At 42.1% G+C, this 21911-nt stretch overlaps 1 protein-coding gene across 2 annotated transcripts in view; it reads left to right on the top strand.

The window, feature by feature from the left end:
• The window catches only part of TMPRSS13 (transmembrane serine protease 13), a 208366-nt gene that overhangs the window by 100914 nt on the left and 85541 nt on the right, over positions 1 to 21911 (top strand). For both annotated transcript variants that reach the window (XM_085647430.1, XM_085647429.1), the window contains exon 2: positions 9061 to 9262. Coding sequence is in view for 1 of the 2 variants with exons in the window: in XM_085647429.1 (XP_085503555.1) it covers positions 9061 to 9262 (202 nt within the window). In the remaining variant the exon portion in view is untranslated. The remainder of the gene's footprint in view (positions 1 to 9060; positions 9263 to 21911) is intronic.

Genomic DNA, 21911 nt, shown 5'->3' on the forward strand with positions numbered 1-21911 from the left:
AATTCGGGATTAAAACTATACTAATAAACTTAAAATTTCATATTGTCTGAAGTTGAGAATCATGCTCTTTCTTGCAGCATGATGTTGTTTCCCAAAACGGCTGCTGCATTCGCTGTGCCACATTTTAAGGAACACCGAATGCTGAATCTTGCGCGTACATGTACAAGTGTTCCTCAGGCGGCCACTGGGTGGAACTAGAGAGGTGCATATGTGAGGTGACTGGATTCCCCACAAAAGTTTGCTTTTAGGAAAGATGGGCAGACAAGGTACTACTGTTACCCCTGGTAGCATGAAGCCATAAATGAAACATAATTGACATGTTACTCAAAGATGCAAATCATAAAGGCTATCTCCCTCTTACCAATTGTGAGCTCGTTTCTCTTATCAATTCTAAAGACGACTTATGGAAACTGTTGGCACGCGAATTCAGATAATGTGGAGTCGGCGCTTGATGCATGCATCTGCAGAAGCTACAGGATACCGATTTGATTCGACGATACAGTCTTTCAACCTCTGCGACCTTGGAAATACTGGCGCTTGCATGTTTATATTATCTACATTGGGACAGCCTAAGTCGTAAGTACTATGGCCGATATAAGCCATCAAAAGCATTCAGCTAAATATAAGAATGTTTTTGCAGTGCCTTACTTTACAAAACATTAGTCGGTGAAAACAATAAAGCTGTCCCTAGGCAAGATCTAAAACAAGCAGGTCTCGCCTTTGGGACCTTATAAGTGTTTAACCATGCAACAGTTATTGTTGTTGCACTAAGGATATTGTGCTGCATAACTAAATACTTATAAGGTCCCGAAAGCGAGACCTATTGGCTATGCCAATGCTTGTTTTATAAAGCGTTCTAACTGTGAGGGTTCTCCTGCCCTAATATGGACACGTTGCTGTTGTCTCGGATTACTTGCTCACACTGAAAGTGTCACTGAAATTCCGTCATACTAGCTGGCTCTGTCCGCTTTTCTGCTGCCTCGGTTTTATTTCAAACTACAGATGGCAAACCTCTACTGAAGAGTCCCGGTTCCGAGACACTTCGAAACCCACCAGGAAACAACTGGAAAAGCGGAAGACCCTACAAAACAATCTTTCTAAAAGCAGAACTGGCAACTTTGGTTACATATACAATCGAGAGGAACACCAAAGCACCAGTAGCAGATGGTGCAGGTAGGGGCTGTGGGGCGTGGGCATGTCGCCAGACGATGGAATAGGAATTATTTATTTAATTTTCCCTATTTCGTCACCTGTTGACATCCCGACCCTTCCCACCCCGCCTCACTGCGCTTACCTGCACCGGCCGCTGCTGCAGAGCTCCATGCATGTGATTGTTATGATAGAGGAACCTTTCTGTTTTTTAAATGTCCAGTCCACAGAATTGCACTCTTTCACCGCTGAGCACCATCCTTGCTACTGGAGCATGAAACTGCACTTAGAAATCATAGTCAGAAAGAGTTTGGGCCGCTTGTAAGTCCAGGACACCTTGGTAGAGTAAGCGTTCAAAGCTGAAAATTATCCTTTCCAAGACTTTCTACCAAAACCTCAAACCACTATGCCTTCCAGCGATGACAACCTAATCACAGTAGATTGTGGAAACCTGCAAACTATATCTCACCATACCTCAAAACCATAAGACTATCCTGCTCCATGCTATTTTGGATGCTTTTAGCGCTTTGTTCTGCCCTTGGGTTGCTTCAGACACTATGCGATGGCAGGAGAAATGGAAAGGATGGAAAATAAGGAAAAAAGAGGTAGCAAAAGTGAGATATGAGGAAGGGCCCTTGAAAATGGAATAATATTCTCGGGCCATCTGGTCTGATGATTAGGCAAAAGGAAAGCAGAAGAAGCTAAAGGTAGGGTTAATGCAAAGCATAGGCGGGTGGATGCACGACCCCCGCCCCCCAAACACTATCACTTGGGCACCAATGACCAAGGGCCTTCAAATGACATAGTTTTGATGCAGTATTGTAATCACTGCATTCCATTCAGCATTGGACCTCAGTTCAGGGTCACGACATAAAGATCAGCGCAATTTCTTCTTTGGAATTCTGATGAGTCAGATGGGCAGTAGCACAGATTCTTAGTGGTTGTGTCACAAGCCCAGAGATGTTTCCTCACAAGTGATGGTGGGTTCAGATGACTGTGTAAGGATTTTCCAGGCTGTGAAGGTTGAGATGCACAGGTGGTGAGCCAAGATGGTACAAATGGACCACGTGCCACTGAGTATTTGTTAGGCACAATACACGTGCAAGGGGGGAATTCCCAAACTGGCGACGAGAGCTGGAAAATACCTCACAGGCCCGACTCTGTCATGCTGGTGTTCGGAAGTACTTTGGGGCAACTTGTGAACAACAGCAGACAGGTGACCCAGAGCTGAACATGGCACATTCTAGGTTTACAACAGGAAATTCCACTACTTGGGTTTTTATGCGGCCCCTTCCATTCTTCCCTAAGCACCCATCGATCCAACTGGTACAGAAAAGAATATGGAAGGAGCGTTTTTTATGCTATTGTCAGTGGAATATAGGGCCATACTCGTCGGGAAATTATACCTTGCTTTATGGACACCGGACACTGTGACAGCCTAGTTTAGCTTTTAAAAACATTTTTGTAAAATTACTGCCTCGTTTTTACGCAGGCATGTCTCTGTGAGCTTCACAATTCTAAATAACTGAGCAAATAATACCGCACAATCGGTTTAGAATTCCATTTGTGTGTTTAATATTTGCATCATTTTGCCAGTCGAACTGGATAAGCCTATGAAGGTTTGGTCCCAATCTGAGGTTTGGGACTACAATGATAAACACATTTGTGGCATAAGTTAGCACGTCCACTGCCAGTTTGTTTGAAGGTCTATAATGTTGCATTTTCGTGGGCCTTTGTGCTTTACTTTCTTTATTGTATTCACTCCTGCATTTTTCTAGTGATCATTCTTACCTAGGGTTTGGAAGTATCATAAGTCTAGCCACAATAAAACCAGGCTAAGTATTGTTTTGAAGGAGTCTAACTCTTTAAACAGGAGCAGAGGCGAATGTCTAGTCTGAGTGGTAGAGTCATCTGCCTACAACTAGCCCAGCAAACCGCAAATTAATCATACAATTCTCCACAGGAGGCTTCTCTCCCCACATTCCTGTCTTTGAAGCACTACAAATGTGAAAAGGTAAATACAAAATGGAAAGTCATCTTTGTTTATTACTCTTTCGCGACCCACTAGAAATCAGCACCAACTGTTTGTGAAACGCTGATCTATGGTATTCCTGATTAATTTTCTCACTTTTCTTTCTTTCATTTCTTTAGAGCATACCACACATTTAGGACTAACCTCTCCTAGAGTTTTCTGCCAAATCTTCTTTTTTTCAAATGGTTTAGATTGTTGATTCTTTACTACAGAAACCTCTTTCAGGGTTTTTGTGACTTCGGTCAATTCCTCATAGATTTACAATGGCAATCCAAATGAGCACTTAGTGAGTGTGATTCGGAGGGGATCCCGCTAATGCAGAATTAGGGTCCTCACACCCTAGCGGGTGCCCGTTGGGTATTGCAGCGCCGACCCAATGAGGAGCAGGTCCAGATGATGAAGCATGACATCTAGCTTGCTGGGTGTGTGAGGACCCTAGTTCTGCATGAGCGGGATCCCCTCCGAATCCCTCTCCGTCCTCTCCCTCCTCTGGTTCCTCTACTACCACCATCCTTGTGATGGTAGCTGGTCCTCTGATTTTAATTAACTATGCACCACTTCCTGAGGAACAGCATTCCACTAGCATTCTGGATCTGACAGGGCACTAATGCTAGACCTCAAATAAAAAAGCCCTACAGTCCCCCCCTTTTAACAGTGCATTTAGTTAGTGTAGCATACACTTTAGCCCTCAAAGCCTTATTCTGCTTCACCATGCAAGTTCTGTTGAAATCATCAGGCCATGTCGTTTGCGTTTGTAGTACTAGATCAAGGTTGTAATATGTAGGCTTTGGGTTATCTCCCTCTGTAGCAGATATTTGATTATCTGAAGTTTTTCTCAGAGTTGTTATGTGGTGTGATGTTAGTTTTACTTTCTCCATTAAAGCAGTGGCGTAACGAAAGTTGAGGGGGGCCCCCTGCCACGTACACGGAGGGGCCCCCGCTCCGGATCTAATCCGAGCTCTTGGGCCAGAGTAGTGTGCTGTGGGGGCCCCCCTGCAGCTCGGGCCCCCCTGCACCGTGGGGGCTGCGGGGGCCTGTGTTACGCCACTGCATTAAAGCATATATTTCCTGTGCTTGGTCATTTGAGTAGGTCAATGCTGTGGCTCGATTATCAGTACTGAGTGTAGTTTCCTCAAAAGACTTTGTCAAGTTGCAGAGGCTTAGTGTGCTGAAAGCCTCTAAATAATATGTAACCAATACTATAAGCCTTAAGCATGCACACTCTTTCATTTAGGTTGATTTTCAATGCTCTTTGTGTGTTTTCGCTTGAGAAGAAGGTCTCCCACTTTGAGCCTGGAAGTCCTTTGTAACAGACATGGCAATGTTTACTCAACCACTCCCATCACTGTTTTCATAACCAATTCAAAGATAACAAAAGGTCTTTCCTAATTGAATGTTTCCTCCTATATAACTGGTTGTGTAACCAATGGGTACAAGATGTTCAAGGTAATAAAACCCCACAAAAATTATGTTGGCAGGTTGCCAGTAAACTAAGAAACAAATATTTACTTGAAGTAAAAGTGAAAATTGTTAAATAGGTCTGTGTTGTTGCTTGCTGTATTTTAGCCATGTATGTACAGTATGCTTTTATGATTTCTTGAAATCGAATAAAGTCTTTATGATGACGATGACTAAAGCTGTGGCTCATGCAATCCCCACCACACAGCGAGTCGTTAAACTTCTATTTGATGTATTTGTGAGAAAAGGTTTAGAATCAACATATATAAGCAACAATCTAGTCTAATCTAGTGCAGGAATTGCATTAAGAAAACCTACGAAAGACTCTGTACAGTACTACTTTGTATAACCCCAGGCCAATTATTTAGTAGAGAGGGCAAATATTGTAGGAGTGCTTACCATGAGCTTTTGACAGCTGCACTCCTGTTGGAGCTGTCTAAAGACCTTATTGTAGACCTCTCACGCCACCACTACTCAATCTGTCATATCGAAGATACAATGGGAAGTTCTGAGGGCCAAAGTTTCTCTCCATGCCCCTGTTGGTTCATTAAGACCTGTGCATTGGTCAATCTTCATTCCGAGAAGTACGGGTGGTTGCCAGAAGGCTTGGAGGATACAGTTCTGAGGAAATAGGAAGCCTATTGATAGATTGCTCAATGGGTCACTGAGGTCTATTCCATACGTGTCGTACTACAGCCTTGAGGGGACTGTGTTTTGTAATGGGTAAGTGTGTTCAAGGATTGCATTCAGCGAAGGAGTTTGCTTCCCTCCCGAAATAAGTAATTAGGAACATGTCCTTGTGAAATGAGGAGGCGTACCTGAAAGAGGGCGGAATTTCAAAATGACTTTGAGTTCTCGAGCGAATAGGGATGGTGGTTCTGGTGTGACCTCATTGGAGGCTCAAAGCTGGTTTGGGCACTGCATCATACAGTTCCAGAGTATGCTTCCTCTTCACCTCTTGCTCTTGTTGAAATGTGTTGGGTGGGTCAATGAGAAGTTTTGCCTGGAGTGTTTGGGTTTCTTATCCTAGATTTTCTTGTTTGTGCCTTGACTAGTTTGTAAAGCAGAAAAGAGTGTGGTGTTTTGCAATGTGGGTTGCCGGCTGAAGATGACCTTCACCAATCTCAGCTGTGAAAACTTTAGAGCCTGATCTGACAGCTCTTAGAGGTGCAACATTTGACAGCAGGGCAATGACTAGGAGAATACTAGTGTAACGTTCACGGGCCATAAAGAACAAAGCTATTCTTTTGGTGGTTAATACTACAGATTCTAAGGATTGTTCTTCTCAGAAAATCCTCTTCTTGGATTCTGCAGGAAGATAAGGAACTGGCTTTTCAATTAACCAGCCACCTCTAGGCCCGGCAAGGCACACACACCTGCTCAGCAGGATACCCCCACGGGTGATAGTGTGGCTTACAAATACACTTGTTTTAATAGACAAGGGAACCCAAATGTATACAAGGGACTATGGGTACAAGTATTTATAAAGGTACAAGGGGTCCTATACTGCATAATATCACTAAACATAAGTAATAGAAGAAAAATTAATTCTATATCAGAAAATCCAAATGGATATATAAATGTATTTCATCAATCATACAACACACACCAAAAAAAGTAATAAAAGTGGGGAGCAACAAGAAATAAAACTTCTAAAGCTCAGACATTTCCTAGTGACTGTAGAAATATTAAACCGGTTATGTCACATGTCAGTTTGGAGTACCAATGCTACCATAATAAGAAAAAAAACATTTGCAGTAGTCATGGTACGATTTGTTGACGATGTTTCGATCTCCCTTTACAATATAGGGACCATCATCAGGACTTAAATGAATATGCCTGATACGAAAATAAATGCCTATACATAAGCACAAATTGGGGTACTGCAATTCCTAAAGGGGGCGGTTGAACAATCCTTGTCCCAGCAGTGCATGATATCTGCTGGTAAAATAAGGTGTCCAAACGGATTAAAGTTGGATATTGAGAGAGCGACGAGATTGGGGCTGCAGATCATGAGTAAAGTGTTTCTGCAGCTATCTCTGGTGCGTGGGGCAAACACCAAGCATGCAGCATCCTGTTGGTCAGAGTTTTGAAGAAGGTGCCCAGGTTTCATGCAGCCTTCAAGTTAGAGGATCGCGGACTCCGGAAGGAGCCCGGATGCGTTTTCAAGCAGCCTTGCACAAATACACATAACATAACAAAACATACTTCAGATTCTGACCTCAAAAAGTGCAATATTCCTTCACGGAGATATAAGCAATATTAACACCCATTGTACAGAGTGCATAGAGTCCGGCTCTACTATTTTTAATCTATCAAATTTGTTTATTGAGAAATTAATGCGGATGACTCAAAGCAACAGGAAACCACACCTACAGGGATATGCCTGCAGAGTAATCTGATGCAATACATCTTCCTCCCAAGTTACTTGGAAAACCTGAAACCATAGCACTAAGGATGCCACCTGCCAAGGATTAGTTGCTTATGTTGTTTTGGTTTTAACTTCGCCTTCTTTTACTTGCTGTTTACCCCACTGTAATTGAAGTACTACAGTTATTAGTATGTAAATTAAAGATTCAGGTGGACTGGCATACAAAACGTAAGATCACAAAGAAGTTGCTGTTTATACACAGCCTTTAATTGTTCTGTGATGTATATACTGTTGCAAAATGCCCATTTGGTGGGATTTGCAAAAATTCTTCCTTGTAAAGAGGCAACATTTAGTTTTTAAATCATATCAAATGGCTCTGAATGTAGATATGGAGGTCTGCGAGGTACCACTGGTCTGCATTTGCACAAAGTGCTGACATTACAGCACTGGTCTCTTAAAGAGACGGGTTGCAATAGTTTTTTTTTAAAAAACAACACATGAGGCCAACTGACTTGATAGCCACCTGCTCCCCAATATCTGCAGCTGTGATACACAAGGTGGAAGCTGTCCTTGGATATCTCCAACTTTGCAAATACAGTACCACCTTTTTAAAGTGTTGGTATTTTAGCATGTTTACGACCATATTTGTGATTACAAACCACTGATCACATCATTACGAACCACAGGCTAGGATTGCTAGCATTGCTAGGATTCTGAATGTGGGGCAATGTGCGCATTGCAAGTCGCAAATCCATTACTGATTCATTTTGTACCTTTGGAACATTGTACCTTTGGTGTTTGTGCTCTCAAAACCTGTGACTTTGTTCACCACAAAAACATCTTATACTTCTGCGCCATTCCTAGAAGAGTTAATCACACCTAACATGGGCCATCCTGAAAGGTCTTCTCAAATCTTTTAATGTCTCCATCCCATTCACCATCTTCACCTTGAATGAAGGACAGATGACGAAGAATGGAAGTGAAGAGCTTTGTAAAACATACTTTTTTATGCCTCCTGTACAAGGTCATCCTTCCAGTCTCCCTGCAGTTGGGCTAGCTGGACCGGAATTTAAATAACAGTGCTAACCATTAGGTAACCTTCAACTAACCTTCAGGTAACCTTCAACTAACCTTCAGGTATCCTTCAGCTAACCTTTAGTTAACACTGATGGAACACATCGATCGCAACTAGCAAGAGAGATCCAAAGGCAGTGACTGGAGCTCTAGGTGGCCCTAATGTATTAGTCTGAGTTGTTATATTTTTGTTACTTGAGGGATAGCTCTGACATACCTCATGTGGTAAGTTTTCTACTGGTTTGAAAGAAAAACTTTCAAGTAACTAAGCAATATAAATATTTAAGGTTCATTGGGTTATTTATAAACCACATGCCTAGGCCCAAATGGCTGGAGCGTGTTGTATAGCGCAACCGATTACATAGCCAACATGTGAGATTAGAGACCAGATGGTATGAAGCGATCATGAGGATAAATGCAAACTGGCACGGTCACAATCAGAATGTGGATCTGTAAATGTCTACATGTTAAAGAGAAACCCCATTTGGGTTGGGTGAGGTAGGGTGTGATAGGGGTACAATAAGGGTTTTGAGACCTTTCCTTAATTGCACCACCAAACTGAGATGTAAAGGTGGTTGCTTTGTGCCCTTTCTCCACATGCTGAGGAAGCATGTTGATGCATGCATTATAAAATGGTCCGTGCTAAGACAGTAGAGTTTTCCCTCCAATCACACATTTCTCGCATGCCCACACAAAAGGCAATGGATCTACGTGTCTGGTGGTGAAGCGGGTCTAAATGCTGAGCTGATACTGATGTTGCTGGTTTAGAACTGCTCCCATGCTTTCTAGGGAACAAGTGGTTGTGAAGACCTGCCTATAGAGTTGGAGCACTATCTTCGGCTATCACTATCAAATTCGGATAATGTAAATGATTCAAGTTCACTAGCAGAGTGTTGACCATCCTCAGCCAGCGTGGTGCTCTTTTGATAAACGATGGTGTGTTTTTAGTGTTCTAATGAATGTTCTTTGATTGCAGGGCAACCAACATCCGCCATACGGTACTCATCCGCCACCATACGGGAACGTCCCTTTTGACCTCTACTATGCTACTCCCAATGGTTCCACTGTATACCCTGCTTCGCAAAGACCAGCGGCAAGCCAAGGGACAGTTTATCATCCGAACGTCATACAACCCGCGCAACCTGCAGCAAATTGTGACAGCCAGCATCCGAATAGAGGTATGGTTTTCAAGCAAATTACCTGCAGCACTCGCAACATGAGCCTCTTGGAAATATTGCTTCTTCCCCTGACCCTCCAACTGCTTTCTCCAACCCTCCAGCTGCCTTCTCCGACCCACCAGCTACCTTCCCCAACTCTCCAGACCCCTATCCCACCAGGGCCATTATTAGACATTAGGCACACTTTTTCTGTTTTCTCCATGGGATACCTTCAAATAGGTGTGCTGTGCACAAACAGGGAACATGCGCCCTATTACAGAGAATGTGCTGCCCTCGGTACAGCCGCAAACTTCTGCTCCCCTGGGGGCAGCACATTCAAGGGAGATCATAGCAGCTGCTTCAAAGCAGCTCAGTGTTTCACTGTGCAGGAGGCAACCTGCCTGCACTTTAAGGAATGATTATAGATCGCTTTGCAGGCGGGTGAAGTGAGTGACGGCACCTGCCTGCAATGTGATATCTGGTGAGTTCATGGGACTCTTTACACCCCTCCAGAGGTCTGCCATTAGGGTGTGCACTAACAGTGCGCAACCTTTCTGTGGCGCAAGGATATTGCGCCTTGTGATGGCTACTTAGCCTTTGCGCCCGCATCTGTAATACAGAGCAGTCACAAAAGCAAAGAGATTCCCTCATGCAAATGAGTGAATGCCCTCTTGAGATACATTGGCGCTACATGTGCACCAGGGGCATCAGTATTACAGAAGGGGTCTCACAAGCATCTGCCGCCCCTTCTGTACTACAAAAGTACCCTGGGGTGCACAAAGCGGGCACACATGCAATACAGCCCCAGGTAGGTAAGTCCAGGCAAAAGCAGAAAGAACTCAGTCTCCAGTGCACCTAACATCTCCCCCTCCCCCAACCCTGTGCCCCTGTAGGAAACTCCTTCCAAAGGCTCATCTCCATCTTCAGGCAGACTAGGACGCCCCCACCGACCTCTCCCCCTCCCCCATCCGGTCGGTAACTTGTGGAAAAAATACCACTTAATCTCCTGGGGACAGGCACGTTTGACACTTGTTGACAAATTAACTGGACTTCTGCAACACTGTGGCTTTGTGTCAACCCAAGGCTTTGTAGAAATTGTGAAGCATATTTCTACAAAACCAAGAGATTCTAGAATTAATCAGAGCGATGTTAATAGTGCAGTAAATAAATGTTAAAACTGAGTTTTAAGTAAAATAACGTTTATTAAATCAAGCCCCTCATTTCTGCCTTAATGTTCATCTGAGAAAAATGTATAGGCCAGCAAGTCGCTACAATCATTCAGCAACCTAGCTTCTTTGTCTGAGATCTCACCCAAGTTACTCTGAGATATGTCAATGAATATTTTGTTTCATTTTATCGGATATTGAACAAGCAATATAAAAGGGAAGGATGGCTTGGCGTTGATGGCTGCTTGTACTATTGTGTGGCGATATAAACCATTGCGTACTGTGCCTGAAAGCTTTCACTGTTTTTTGTTGTTGTGTATTGTTTTTATGATCTGCTTTATTTTTGCACTTCCACATCAGTGCTCTCCCTCACAAATTATCAAACTCTTCACTTCTGTCGGGTATTTAAGTAAAATAAATGTATCGTATTGAACTTTTTGAGTGGTTGTCTCCTAAGTACTGCCTTTGGAAGCCGGAATGAGGGGGCCAGTAGGTTAGCACAGGTCAAAAATGTATGCACCGGAAAGCAGCAAATAGGGTGGTATTGTGCAGTTTCCAGAAGAGATCATGGCAGAAGAGAAGCAGCTGACAAGCACATCAAATAGGAAGTAGGTAGGGAGAAAAAAACTAAACACCACAGAGCACAGCACAGGAGGGAAAGAGGATGGAACTCTTGGGTCAGAAAGGTGGCTCAAGGGATGGTTCGCTTTGTCACTATTTTTAATTTTGCATAACATGTGTATTAATTTGCACCACATATACAAGTGTATAAGGTGTAATGTTCACGTTAAGTTAGCCATAGTTTACATATGCCTCCACTTAAATGATTGAAGCAAACATGGAGACGTATGTTTTTTTGCTCTTTCTCTCATTTCAGGAGACAAGCTGGAGTAGTTCACACTTGTTAGAAAGTTCCAAAATGTTTGGTTTTTGTGAGTATTGTTTATCTCGATGCCTTCCATAAAATAGTGAATTTCTGCACCTGTCCTTGGGACAAACTGACCGTGATGTATCATCCTTCTACGAGATATCTCTTGAAGGCTGTGCAGCAGAAAACTTTAATTGTGTGATGGTAAGAAAGAAGGTTGACCCCTCAATATCGAGTAATCTTCCATCCTTATTGGTCTCCTCTATTTGGTAATCGTGGGGACTGTTGCATCTTGTCGAGAATTTTATGATTCATTTGTACATTTCTGAACTAGTTGAAGGTAGACGCCTCTTCCACTCTCAAGACTAGACAATCACCTTTGCTCCCGCTCAACGAGTTAGGCTCCTGAGAAAATCCATTCTCATTTATTTGATTGAATCTATATTTGATTTGAAGCCTTTTAGAGGCTTTACTTGCTGACACCTTCAGCTTGACTTCCTGATTTCCTCTAGCTTACTCTTCATTTCACTGGAAACTGAATTTGCTTATGACCACTTTAACCAGTTTTTCTTTTGTATTTGCTATTTTTAATCACTTTGAATTTTACTGATCAATGCATGTAAATATGTGAAGAATATTGAGTTATGACTAATTTGGATACTTTGAGTTTGAAACTTGAATAATCTGCTAATAAGCCTTCATGGTTTGCAAATCTACCACTGTCATTGTGGGGCTATACGCTTCACCATCATTGATGTATCTTTGACTGGTTGGTGATAAGCCTAAATCCCGGACTAAAAGTCTATATGTTTGAGTGCAGCTTGTATTTGAGTTTGTGCTAACTATCTGCAAGATGCAAATCCCGTCCTTGCTGCGACAATCCGGTAGCAGAGGATGGTTCCAGCTGAGGTTTAGAGAGTTAAAATTTGCCTCAAAATTAGTCAGAATCTGCCCCAGCCCAGTCCGCATCCCCGAAATTCCTTGGTCAAGGTCAGAGAGTTGGATTGTTCTGGTGTTCCTTAAGCAAATACGGTGTTGTAGGAGTTTGATTATTAGCACAATTATGCATCTTTGATTATGTGTTATCAAACATTGTGGTGTTTGGGGCTTTGCGGTAGTGTTTCACAGTGTGGTGTCCATTTGGGTCCACAAGGGCTCTGTGTTGAAGTTAAAACTTAAAGAGAAACACACTTGCTACAAAGAGTTGAAGTTTGGCTATCGGACTCATTGTAGTCTAAGATACCAAGATAGATATTGAGTTATATAAGTTGAAACCTTTCTGTTCAGGTTTGTGGTGTGGGAGTAGTGCTTTCATCTGCTCTACACATAGAGACTTATTAAACTTCTATTGTGAGGGTCTATTAACTGTGATTGGTGTTCGGTTGAAACCTTTGTGCATAAGAGCAGACTGCACTAGTTGAGGTTATTTCCCACTGGTCGAGAATTCACTTGGTATGTGTGTGATAACATCAGGAGGTCAGCATTCCAAATTTTTCCCTTAGAATGGTCAAGGACTTTAAACTTTCTTCAGTGGAACAGACAAGAGTTGTTGTTTTATTTTTCAATAATTTGCTGGTGAATAGCTGATCACTGCTGAGTGGGAGCCTCTGTGGGGTGCTGCGAGTTGCATCATAAAGTTCAGTGCTGCAATTGGTCAGTTAGTGTGTGTGCCACGCTGGGATTGGTCACTAAGCGATGTGCATGGTCTGCTCAGTGATGTTGTGCTGAGGTTAGATGTTAGTATTGTTGCATATTTAATTGTGATTTGCTGAGAATTGTGGTTATTCATTTGAGGTCTATTGATTTTTGTGTTGTGCTGCATACAGAGTTAAGATGACAATTTTTCAAGACACTAAGAGCTGTTTTTAGGTCTCGACTGAGACAGCGCTTTAGCGCTGCTCTGGCGAGACTTATAGTAAGCGAGTTTTGGAAGTGCAAACAGTGGCTTTTCAGGCCTCCAAATACAGTGCATGTGCGCCGGGCGCGCGCACCATTTGGCAGCCTGAAAAGCACTGGCCGCTTTGATGTCCTCAGTGAGCCGCGCGGCCACTGAGGCCATCAAAGTGCACACCATTTGCCACCCCCTTCCCACCCCCTTCTTGTTATTGTATGCAAATAGAAGCACTCGCATGTTTCACTGTGAAACTGTAAACGAAAAGGGCTTTTTCCAGCTTTATATTTGGTTAAACGTAGATAGATACCTTCGTACCATTCATAGTTGCAGAGAAGTCTCTTGGTGCTGTATTTTTAAAAAAAATATTTTTATTTCTACTTCATAAAATGTATTTATCGTTTTGTGTCACGCTGCTTTGTGATCTGCAACGACATCATTGTACAAATTCTGTAGAAGCTCTTACGTTTGACATCTACTTGGTACTTTACTCACTGTTGCTTTTTATTTTTGTGAAATCTATCCCTTTAATGCACTGAGAGGCGCTAGAGTGCCTGACGACATTATTGCTGCACATTTTTTTTATGTTCCGTGCTCACCCCTGCCTTTTGTTTTAAATCATTATTATTCTCCCGTTACTCCCGAGGACAGACGATCTATAATCAGTTGAATTGCTACAAGGAATCCCGATGTACTTAACGCGGCTGCTTATTCCGTACCTCAAAATCAATATTGTACTGTTGAGCACATGCATGGATCTCTCACTCTGATTTCATTCTGCTTCCGAACCAATTATTGTTAAAGTCTTCAGGTACAAGTATTGTGATTCTGTCCTACTTGTTGCTGCACATTTTTTTTATGTTCCGTGCTCACCCCTGCCTTTTGTTTTAAATCATTATTATTCTCCCATTACTCCCGAGGACAGACGATCTATAATCAGTTGAATTGCTACAAGGAATCCCGATGTACTTAACGCGGCTGCTTATTCCGTTCCTCAAAATCAATATTGTACTGTTGAGCACATGCATGGATCTCTCACTCTGGTTTCATTCTGCTTCCGAACCAATTATTGTTAAAGTCTTCAGGTACAAGTATTGTGATTCTGTCCTACTTGTTGCTGCACATTTTTTTTCATGTTCCGTGCTCACCCCTGCCTTTTGTTTTAAATCATTATTATTCTCCCATTACTCCCGATGACAGACGATCTATAATCAGTTGAATTGCTACAAGGAATCCCGATGTACTTAACGCGGCTGCTTATTCCGTTCCTCAAAATCAATATTATACTGTTGAGCACATGCATGGATCTCTCAATCTGGTTTCATTCTGCTTCCGAACCAATTATTGTTAAAGTCTTCAGGTACAAGTATTGTGATTCTGTCCACCTACTCATGCTAGACTGTCAGCAATATAAATGTGTATTTTTCAGACTTCGCACTTTAGTACAACCGGCCCTCTTCTACCGCTCGGAATTGGTTCTTTTGGATGACCATTAAACTTAGCATTAAGCTGCCAACCACCCTTGCTGGCATCTGTACATAGCACTTTATTTTACCTGTTGTACAGTCATATAAGATTCTTTCCAATTAAACCTGCTCTGGCAGGGTTGTACTTTTGCGGTCCTTGCACACACGAGCTTATGAGGCTAATTGCCTTTAGTTACCCATGTTGGCAATCACATTCTGCACTTTATTTAGCATGCTGCACAGGCATATATACTCCTCTTAGCGAACTCTGCTCTTGCACGGTTGCACTTTCTGTGGTTCCTGTATATATAAGCCTTTAGTGCTTTACCTTTTTAAGCCTTGGCTGGCACTATTATTAATAGTTTTTAGCTTCCTCATCAGCCTGTTGCATAGCCACTGCACCCCCCTTTTTAGACTCACAAAGCATTAGTAGCTCCAGTGTTTTTACTGTAACGGGAAATGATCGATCCTTTCCAAACCCTCTTGCACGGGAGTCGTACTTTTGTTTTAACACATTCATGACCTGATCCATTGCCTCCCCCTCCCTTATAAACCTTGGCTATAGTTCGACTATGCTGTAGCGTAAGACGGAGGATTTAGCAATGTTTTTGAGAGTAGCCACGGGGCTTCACTGTTTGTCCTCTAAGGCGTCTTAAGCTAAGCTGGCAGCACTTTGATTGCCTGAAACCATTGCAAGAAGGCATACAAGCAACAAGCATTTGCAATGCAATAGGTCTCGCAGTTATACGAGTTTGAGCTATTGGCATTATAAATGACCGTGTCTTTTATTTATGTTTTAACAAAACCAAACTTAAATAAAAAGCACTGTCATTTACAATGCCAATAGCTCAAACTCCTATAAATGCGAGACCTATTGCATTGCAAATGCTTGTTGGAGATGTCAGTTTACCTGTCCATGAGTGCAAGGGGCCCCTCTAGAGTGCACACCCACACATTACCTGACAACCAAGGTTGGTTTACACACATGTATTTGTTTCAAACAATGGAATAACATCAAGCTGGCAGAGGATCCCAGCCGTTTCCCTGCATGGTAGCTTTAATCTGTGTATAATTGTGAATTTGAGGCGAGTGTTGCATGAGATGAACTGCCCCACCCAGACCAGCCCAATATGAGGCTTTGAATGCATAAAAGCATACCACACATGGGTCAAAGGAGAAATACAAGACCCGAGCAAAGAATAAGGGCCTGCGGTTGGTTGGAAGCTAGATTAGATGCAGAACAACAAGAATGAAGGGCTAGAGGGAATCAACAGCCTGGAGGGAACCCAACACCTGTACATCCAGGTACAAGTGCGCCTGTCAGTCAGAGTCTCCCAGAGGGTGGTTTACCCTTTGTAACACCAGGTCCACCATTTGGAGCCCCAAGTACCATTGTAATTATGACAGCCATAGTCTTACAAGCATACCTAGCAGCTTTGTTGCTCAGGAATAAGAGTTTCTCTTAATTCTAACCATCTATGAATCCCAACTCAAGATTTTCTTAAATAATTTCTTCAAACTCGGCCTCTGCTATCAAAGCATCCAATATCCTCAAAGGGGCATTCCCCCTCTGTGGTTTGAGGCTTTGAGGTTTCCTCAATTTCTACAACAGGTAAACTCATAATGGGAGTTGATCCTGTTGGGGGTCGTGCTCCTGAATCCAAGGTAGCACCATCACTTGGTGTAGTGCAACTGTTATAACTGTGGATGGTTCTGTTTGCACCTTAGAAGGTGTAGTAGAAGTCTCCTATTTGTGCAATGTAACCTCCACACAGGTGGCTGAAATTATCCCTCTTCCTTTAGCCTATTGTGTCTCCAAAAATTTAAGAGTCACCTTCTACACCGATAGACAATATGGGTTTGGTGTAGTTCATGATTTTGGGCAGTAGTGATCTCAGTGGGGGTTCATGACCATAAATGGCTATACTATTTGCAATGGAAATTATGTAATGGGTTTTCGTGCTCCTGTACAGCTGCCTGCTGAATTAGCGCTTGTGGAATGTGAAGCACACAGGTGTGGATGTGATTTTGTGTCTGCTGGCAACCTCTGTGCAAATTGGATGGCCAGATACTGCGCTCTTAGGTCTTGCCCATTGAATATGGACCATTCAAATGATTCTGAAAATGATGTTGCTACAAGCTTTTTGTTGATGGTATGTGGGGAAAGACTAATAAATATGCAGGAAAAAAATCCCTGAAAGTAAGGAGGAGGGAGGGATGTTTTGCCGAACACTATGTTGTCTACAATGGATAGGTATTTTCATAGTCCAACCCATGTAGTGAGAGACACGATGGTGAGCTTGTTTAGGATACACTGGTTCAATCCTAATGTTTATGTCATTACTGAGAATCTGTGTACCCATTGCATCAACTGCCAACAGTTAAATGTGGGCAGGAGAACGGTGGTAACAATTAATCATATAGGACAATCAAGCAGTCCTTTTAAACGCTTACAATTTGGTTTTGTTGAGATACCTGTACACAATGAGCTCTTTTACATCTTAGTGGTGATGTGTATCCTTTTCCGTTGGGTAAAAGTGTACCTGACTAGCGGGAAGGACCGTTTAACTGTGGCCAAGAGGGAATTGATTCCTCGTTTCAGCTTTCCGGTTTCTCTGGAGTCTGATCATTACTTCATTCTTGAAACGAGTTTCGTGAAGATGCTGCGTGTAGCCCTGCAGGTGAACCATAGATTCAGTGGTAGTCACAGGCATGAGGAATCTGGTATCGTCAAACAGATCAATAGGATGCTGAGGTTCCATCTTGCCAAAGTGTGTGTATCCATATCACTCAAGTAGACTTATACCCTTCCCTTGGTGCAGATGAGTCTCCGAAGCACTCCGAATCAGAAGATAGGAGTGCCCCCCACTAAGTTCTCCTGGGGAGAGCCATGAGACCTCTGCTATGTTTGTGAATATTGTAGATGATCTAGTTCTCGACTACTGCAAATTTTCTGGCTGATATGGTGCGTTCTGAATCTCATCAGGTCAAGGCAGTGACTCCCCTTCCAAGTCAAAAGCAGTTCAGTGACTTAAGTCTAGGAGAGTTGTTCTTTGTGACGAAACATGTCAGGGAAAGTTGTCTGGAGCCCCGCTGGCGTTTCTTTCAATTCATCCTTCTGACAAATACTGCTGTGAATTGTGGTGGCCTCGTGAGCAGGATTCATGTGTGTGTGCGTGTATATGTGTGTGTGTGTATATATATATATTCACTGAAAAAACCAAAGGTTTCAGGGGCGTTATAGGTAGGAATTTGCATTTCAAAAACCTTAGAAATTCACTGAAAAAGCCATAGGTTTCAGGGGCGTTATAGTTAGCTGGACATTTCCCTCGTACAAAACCCTAGAAATTCCCCCGTTATAGTTAGTTCAGCTAACTATAACTCGCGCCCCCGCAATGCACTGCTGATGACGTCACATATTAGTTCACTCATGACATGGTCAGTGACATCACTGATGACATCTGAAATGACATCACTGATGACGTCATCCATGTGATAAATTAGTGCATCTTCTCACACCCTTTGATATACTCAATCAAAATTTCAGACGTCCATTCTCAAAACCATAGATACTCCAATACCAATATCTACATACCCACTCATTGACTCTTAGATCTACACACACATCCACTCACTCACCTGTACAGTCACTCATACTTACAGTCACTCAGTACAGGACTATCATATGCATTTATACACCTACATAGACACTCACACACCACCAATCATCCATAGAGGTACTCTCACACATAGTCAGTCATGCAAATAATTAATCACACTCCCATTTACTCACCTATGCAGTTATACACACACAAGTTCACTTACTCATAAAAAATAGTACCACATTCTTACGCTCTTATACAATCACTGATACAAGCACACACTCATCCATACAGCCACTCTCACAATCACACACTCTCACATATACCCACTTATATACTCTTACACACATATATACTGCCTTTCACATATGTGGTTACTCATACATGTACCACTGAGATATACATTCAATCACTAACACACCCATACATACACTCACCCAACCATACAATCCATCACAGATGCACTCTTAAAACCATGCACCCATAGAATCACCCACTTACACATGTATGCACAGAGTCACACCCACCCCACCCACACAAACACTCAGGCACCCATACAGATACTCAGAAAACCAATCAATAACCCATAGAGACACTCATATAGCTATTCACAAGATCATGCAGCCACTTATACACCAACAGACAGACAGATACAGACATTCACACAGTTTAGTCACTAGTATGCAGTAAGATACATTTAATGACTCACTTATAGAGTCAGTCACCCACCTACTAAATCATCCTTTCACACACTTATACACTCACTCATTCTTCCATAGGTTTTTCCCTATATATATATATTAATCATATTTAAAATTTACAGAAACACACACTCACTGGATGACGTCATCAGTGATGTCATCAGTGATGTCTTTTCAGATGTCATCAGTGATGTCATCAGTGATGTCACTGACCATGTCATGAGTGATGTAATATGTGACGTCATCAGCAGTGCATTGCGGGGGCGCGAGTTATAGTAAGCTGAACTAACTATAACGGGGGAATTTCTAGGGTTTTGTACGAGGGAAATGTCCAGCTAACTATAACGCCCCTGAAACCTATGTTTTTTTCAGTGAATTTCTAAGGTTTTTCCTAACTATAACACCCCTGAAACCTTTGGTTGTTTTAGTGAATTTCAAAGGTTGTTTAAATGCTAATTTCTAACTATATCAGGCCTGAAACCTATGGTTTTTTCAGTAAATTTCAAAGGTTTTTTAAATGCTAATTCCTAACCATATTAGGCCTGAAACCTATGGTTTTTTCAGTGAATTTCAAAGGTTTTGTAAATGATAATTTTTAATGTATTAATTGTTATACTGATTTTTTTGATACTGATTTACTACATTTTTTAAACTATTTATTTTTAGATATTTTTTTTAATTACATTATAATTACATTACAATACAAAATATACTTTCTCAGAATGAATTACTTTAGTTTAAATACTTGGCAAATAGGCAACAGACTTTTAAGTACAGTAGTTACAGTTGTTGCAATGGCCAACACAAATTCAAACACAAAGCAACATTGAGCTCAATGTGAATTTCAAGTTAAATGCAATTAGTTATTTTATGGATTACTTTTCTAACCACAGGACTGGATCCTAGATTCAGTCCTTGGACATCTCCTGTAAACAGTTGAGTAAAAGCGTTTTGGTTACAGTAGTTATTTTTAAGGAATATTATTGTATTTTAAAAGTTGACACTTAGAAATTTTTTCACATAGAATCACCAATGTTATCCTACGGCAGAAAATTCACTTAGCAGGTAAGTAGTGTTATCGTTACTTTTTCTTACTCAGTGGTGGATCCTGGATCCAGCACTGGCCAACCTCCTGTAAACAGTTGAAAGAATGTGTTTAAGTCATACAGACGATTTTTTAGAAATATTTTTAGTTTGTGAAAATAGACACTTAGAAACTTTTCTGGTGAAAACCACACAATGGATTCCTATGGAAGGAAATACAAGTTACTGGTAAGTACGCTTAGAATAACTTTTCAGAGTCAGTGCTGGCCTAAAAGATGCAGCCCAGGGTTATCTCCTGATTACAGGTGAGTAAATCGGAATTCGTAGTTCGGCTGATTTTAGAGGAATATTTATACGTTTAAAAAATGGACACATAAAATTTTCTGGTGAAAACCACACAATGGATTCCTATGGAAGGAAATACAAGTTACTGGTAAGTACGCTTAGAATTACTTTTCAGAGTCAGTGCTGGACTAAAAGATGCAGCCCTGGGTTCTCTCCTGATAACAGGTGAGTAAACCGGAATTTGTAGTTCGGCTGATTTTAGAGGAATATTTTTAGTTTGGGAAAATAGACACTTAGAAACTTTTCTGCTGAAAACCACACAATGGATTCCTATGGAAGTAAATACAAGTTACTGGTAAATACGCTTAGAATGACCTTTTAGGGTCAGTGCTTGGCAAAAAGATGCAGCGCTGGGTTCTCTCCTGATTACAGGTGAGTAAATCGGAATTCGTAGTTCGGCTGATTTTAGAGGAATATTTGTACGTTTCAAAAATGGACACTTAGAACATTTTCTGGTGAAAACCACACAATGGATTCCTATGGAAGGAAATACAAGTTACTGGTAAGTACGCTTAAAATTACTTTTCAGGGTCAGTGCTGGGCTAAAAGATGCAGCACTGGGTTCTCTCCTGATTACAGGTGAGTAAATCGGAATTCGTAGTTCGGCTGATTTTAGACGAATATTTGTACGTTTCATAAATGGACACTTAGAAACTTTTCTGCTGAAAACCACACAATGCATTCCTATGGAAGGAAATACAAGTTACTGGTAAGTACGCTTAGAATTACTTTTCAGAGTCAGTGCTAGGCTAAAAGATGCAGCCCTGGGTTCTCTCCTGATGACAGGTGAGTAAACCGGAATTCGTAGTTCAGCTGATTTTAGAGGAATATTTTTAGTTTGTGAAAATAGACACTTAGAAACTTTTCTGCTGAAAACCACACAATGGATTCCTATGGACGGAAATACAAGTTACTGGTAAATGCGCTTAGATTTACTTTTCAGGGTCAGTGGTGGGCTAAAAGATGCAGCACTGGGTTCTCTCCTGATAACAGGTGAGTAAATCAGAATTCGTAGTTCGGCTGATTTTAGAGGAATATTTGTACAATGGTGAAGGAAGGGGGCAGGGCCTGAAGTGACATGTGCAAACACGCCCTGTGGCGCGTTTTAAGTTGGGGAATTAATACCTCTTCAATCCTGAGGTCCTCTGGGGGCCAACTAGCCCACCAGGTACCTCCAGTATGCGCCAGGGGGCTGCATTGCAGAGAGGTGTTCAGAGGCCACGCCCCTTTTTACAACACTCTGCAACACAGCTCCGTGGCGCTTACTGGAGGTATCTGGTGGGCTAATTGGTCCCCAGGGACCCTCAGGATTGAAGAGGAATTAATTCCCCAACTTAAAACGTGCCACAGGGCGTGTTTGCACACATATCACCTCAGGCCCCGCCCCCTACCTTCACCACGGTGCAAACGCGCCCCGTGGGGTATTTAAAGTTGGGGGATTAAGTCTCCTTGAATCCTGAGGTCCCCTGGCGTCCAACTAGCCCACCAGGTACCTCCAGTATGCGCCAAGGAGCTGCGTTGCAGAGAGGTGTTGAGAGGCCACACCCCTTTTTACAACACTCTGCAACGCAGCTCCGTGGCGCTTAG

Source organism: Triturus cristatus, chromosome 3_2, assembly GCF_964204655.1.
Source record: "Triturus cristatus chromosome 3_2, aTriCri1.1, whole genome shotgun sequence".
NCBI lineage: Eukaryota > Metazoa > Chordata > Amphibia > Caudata > Salamandridae > Triturus > Triturus cristatus.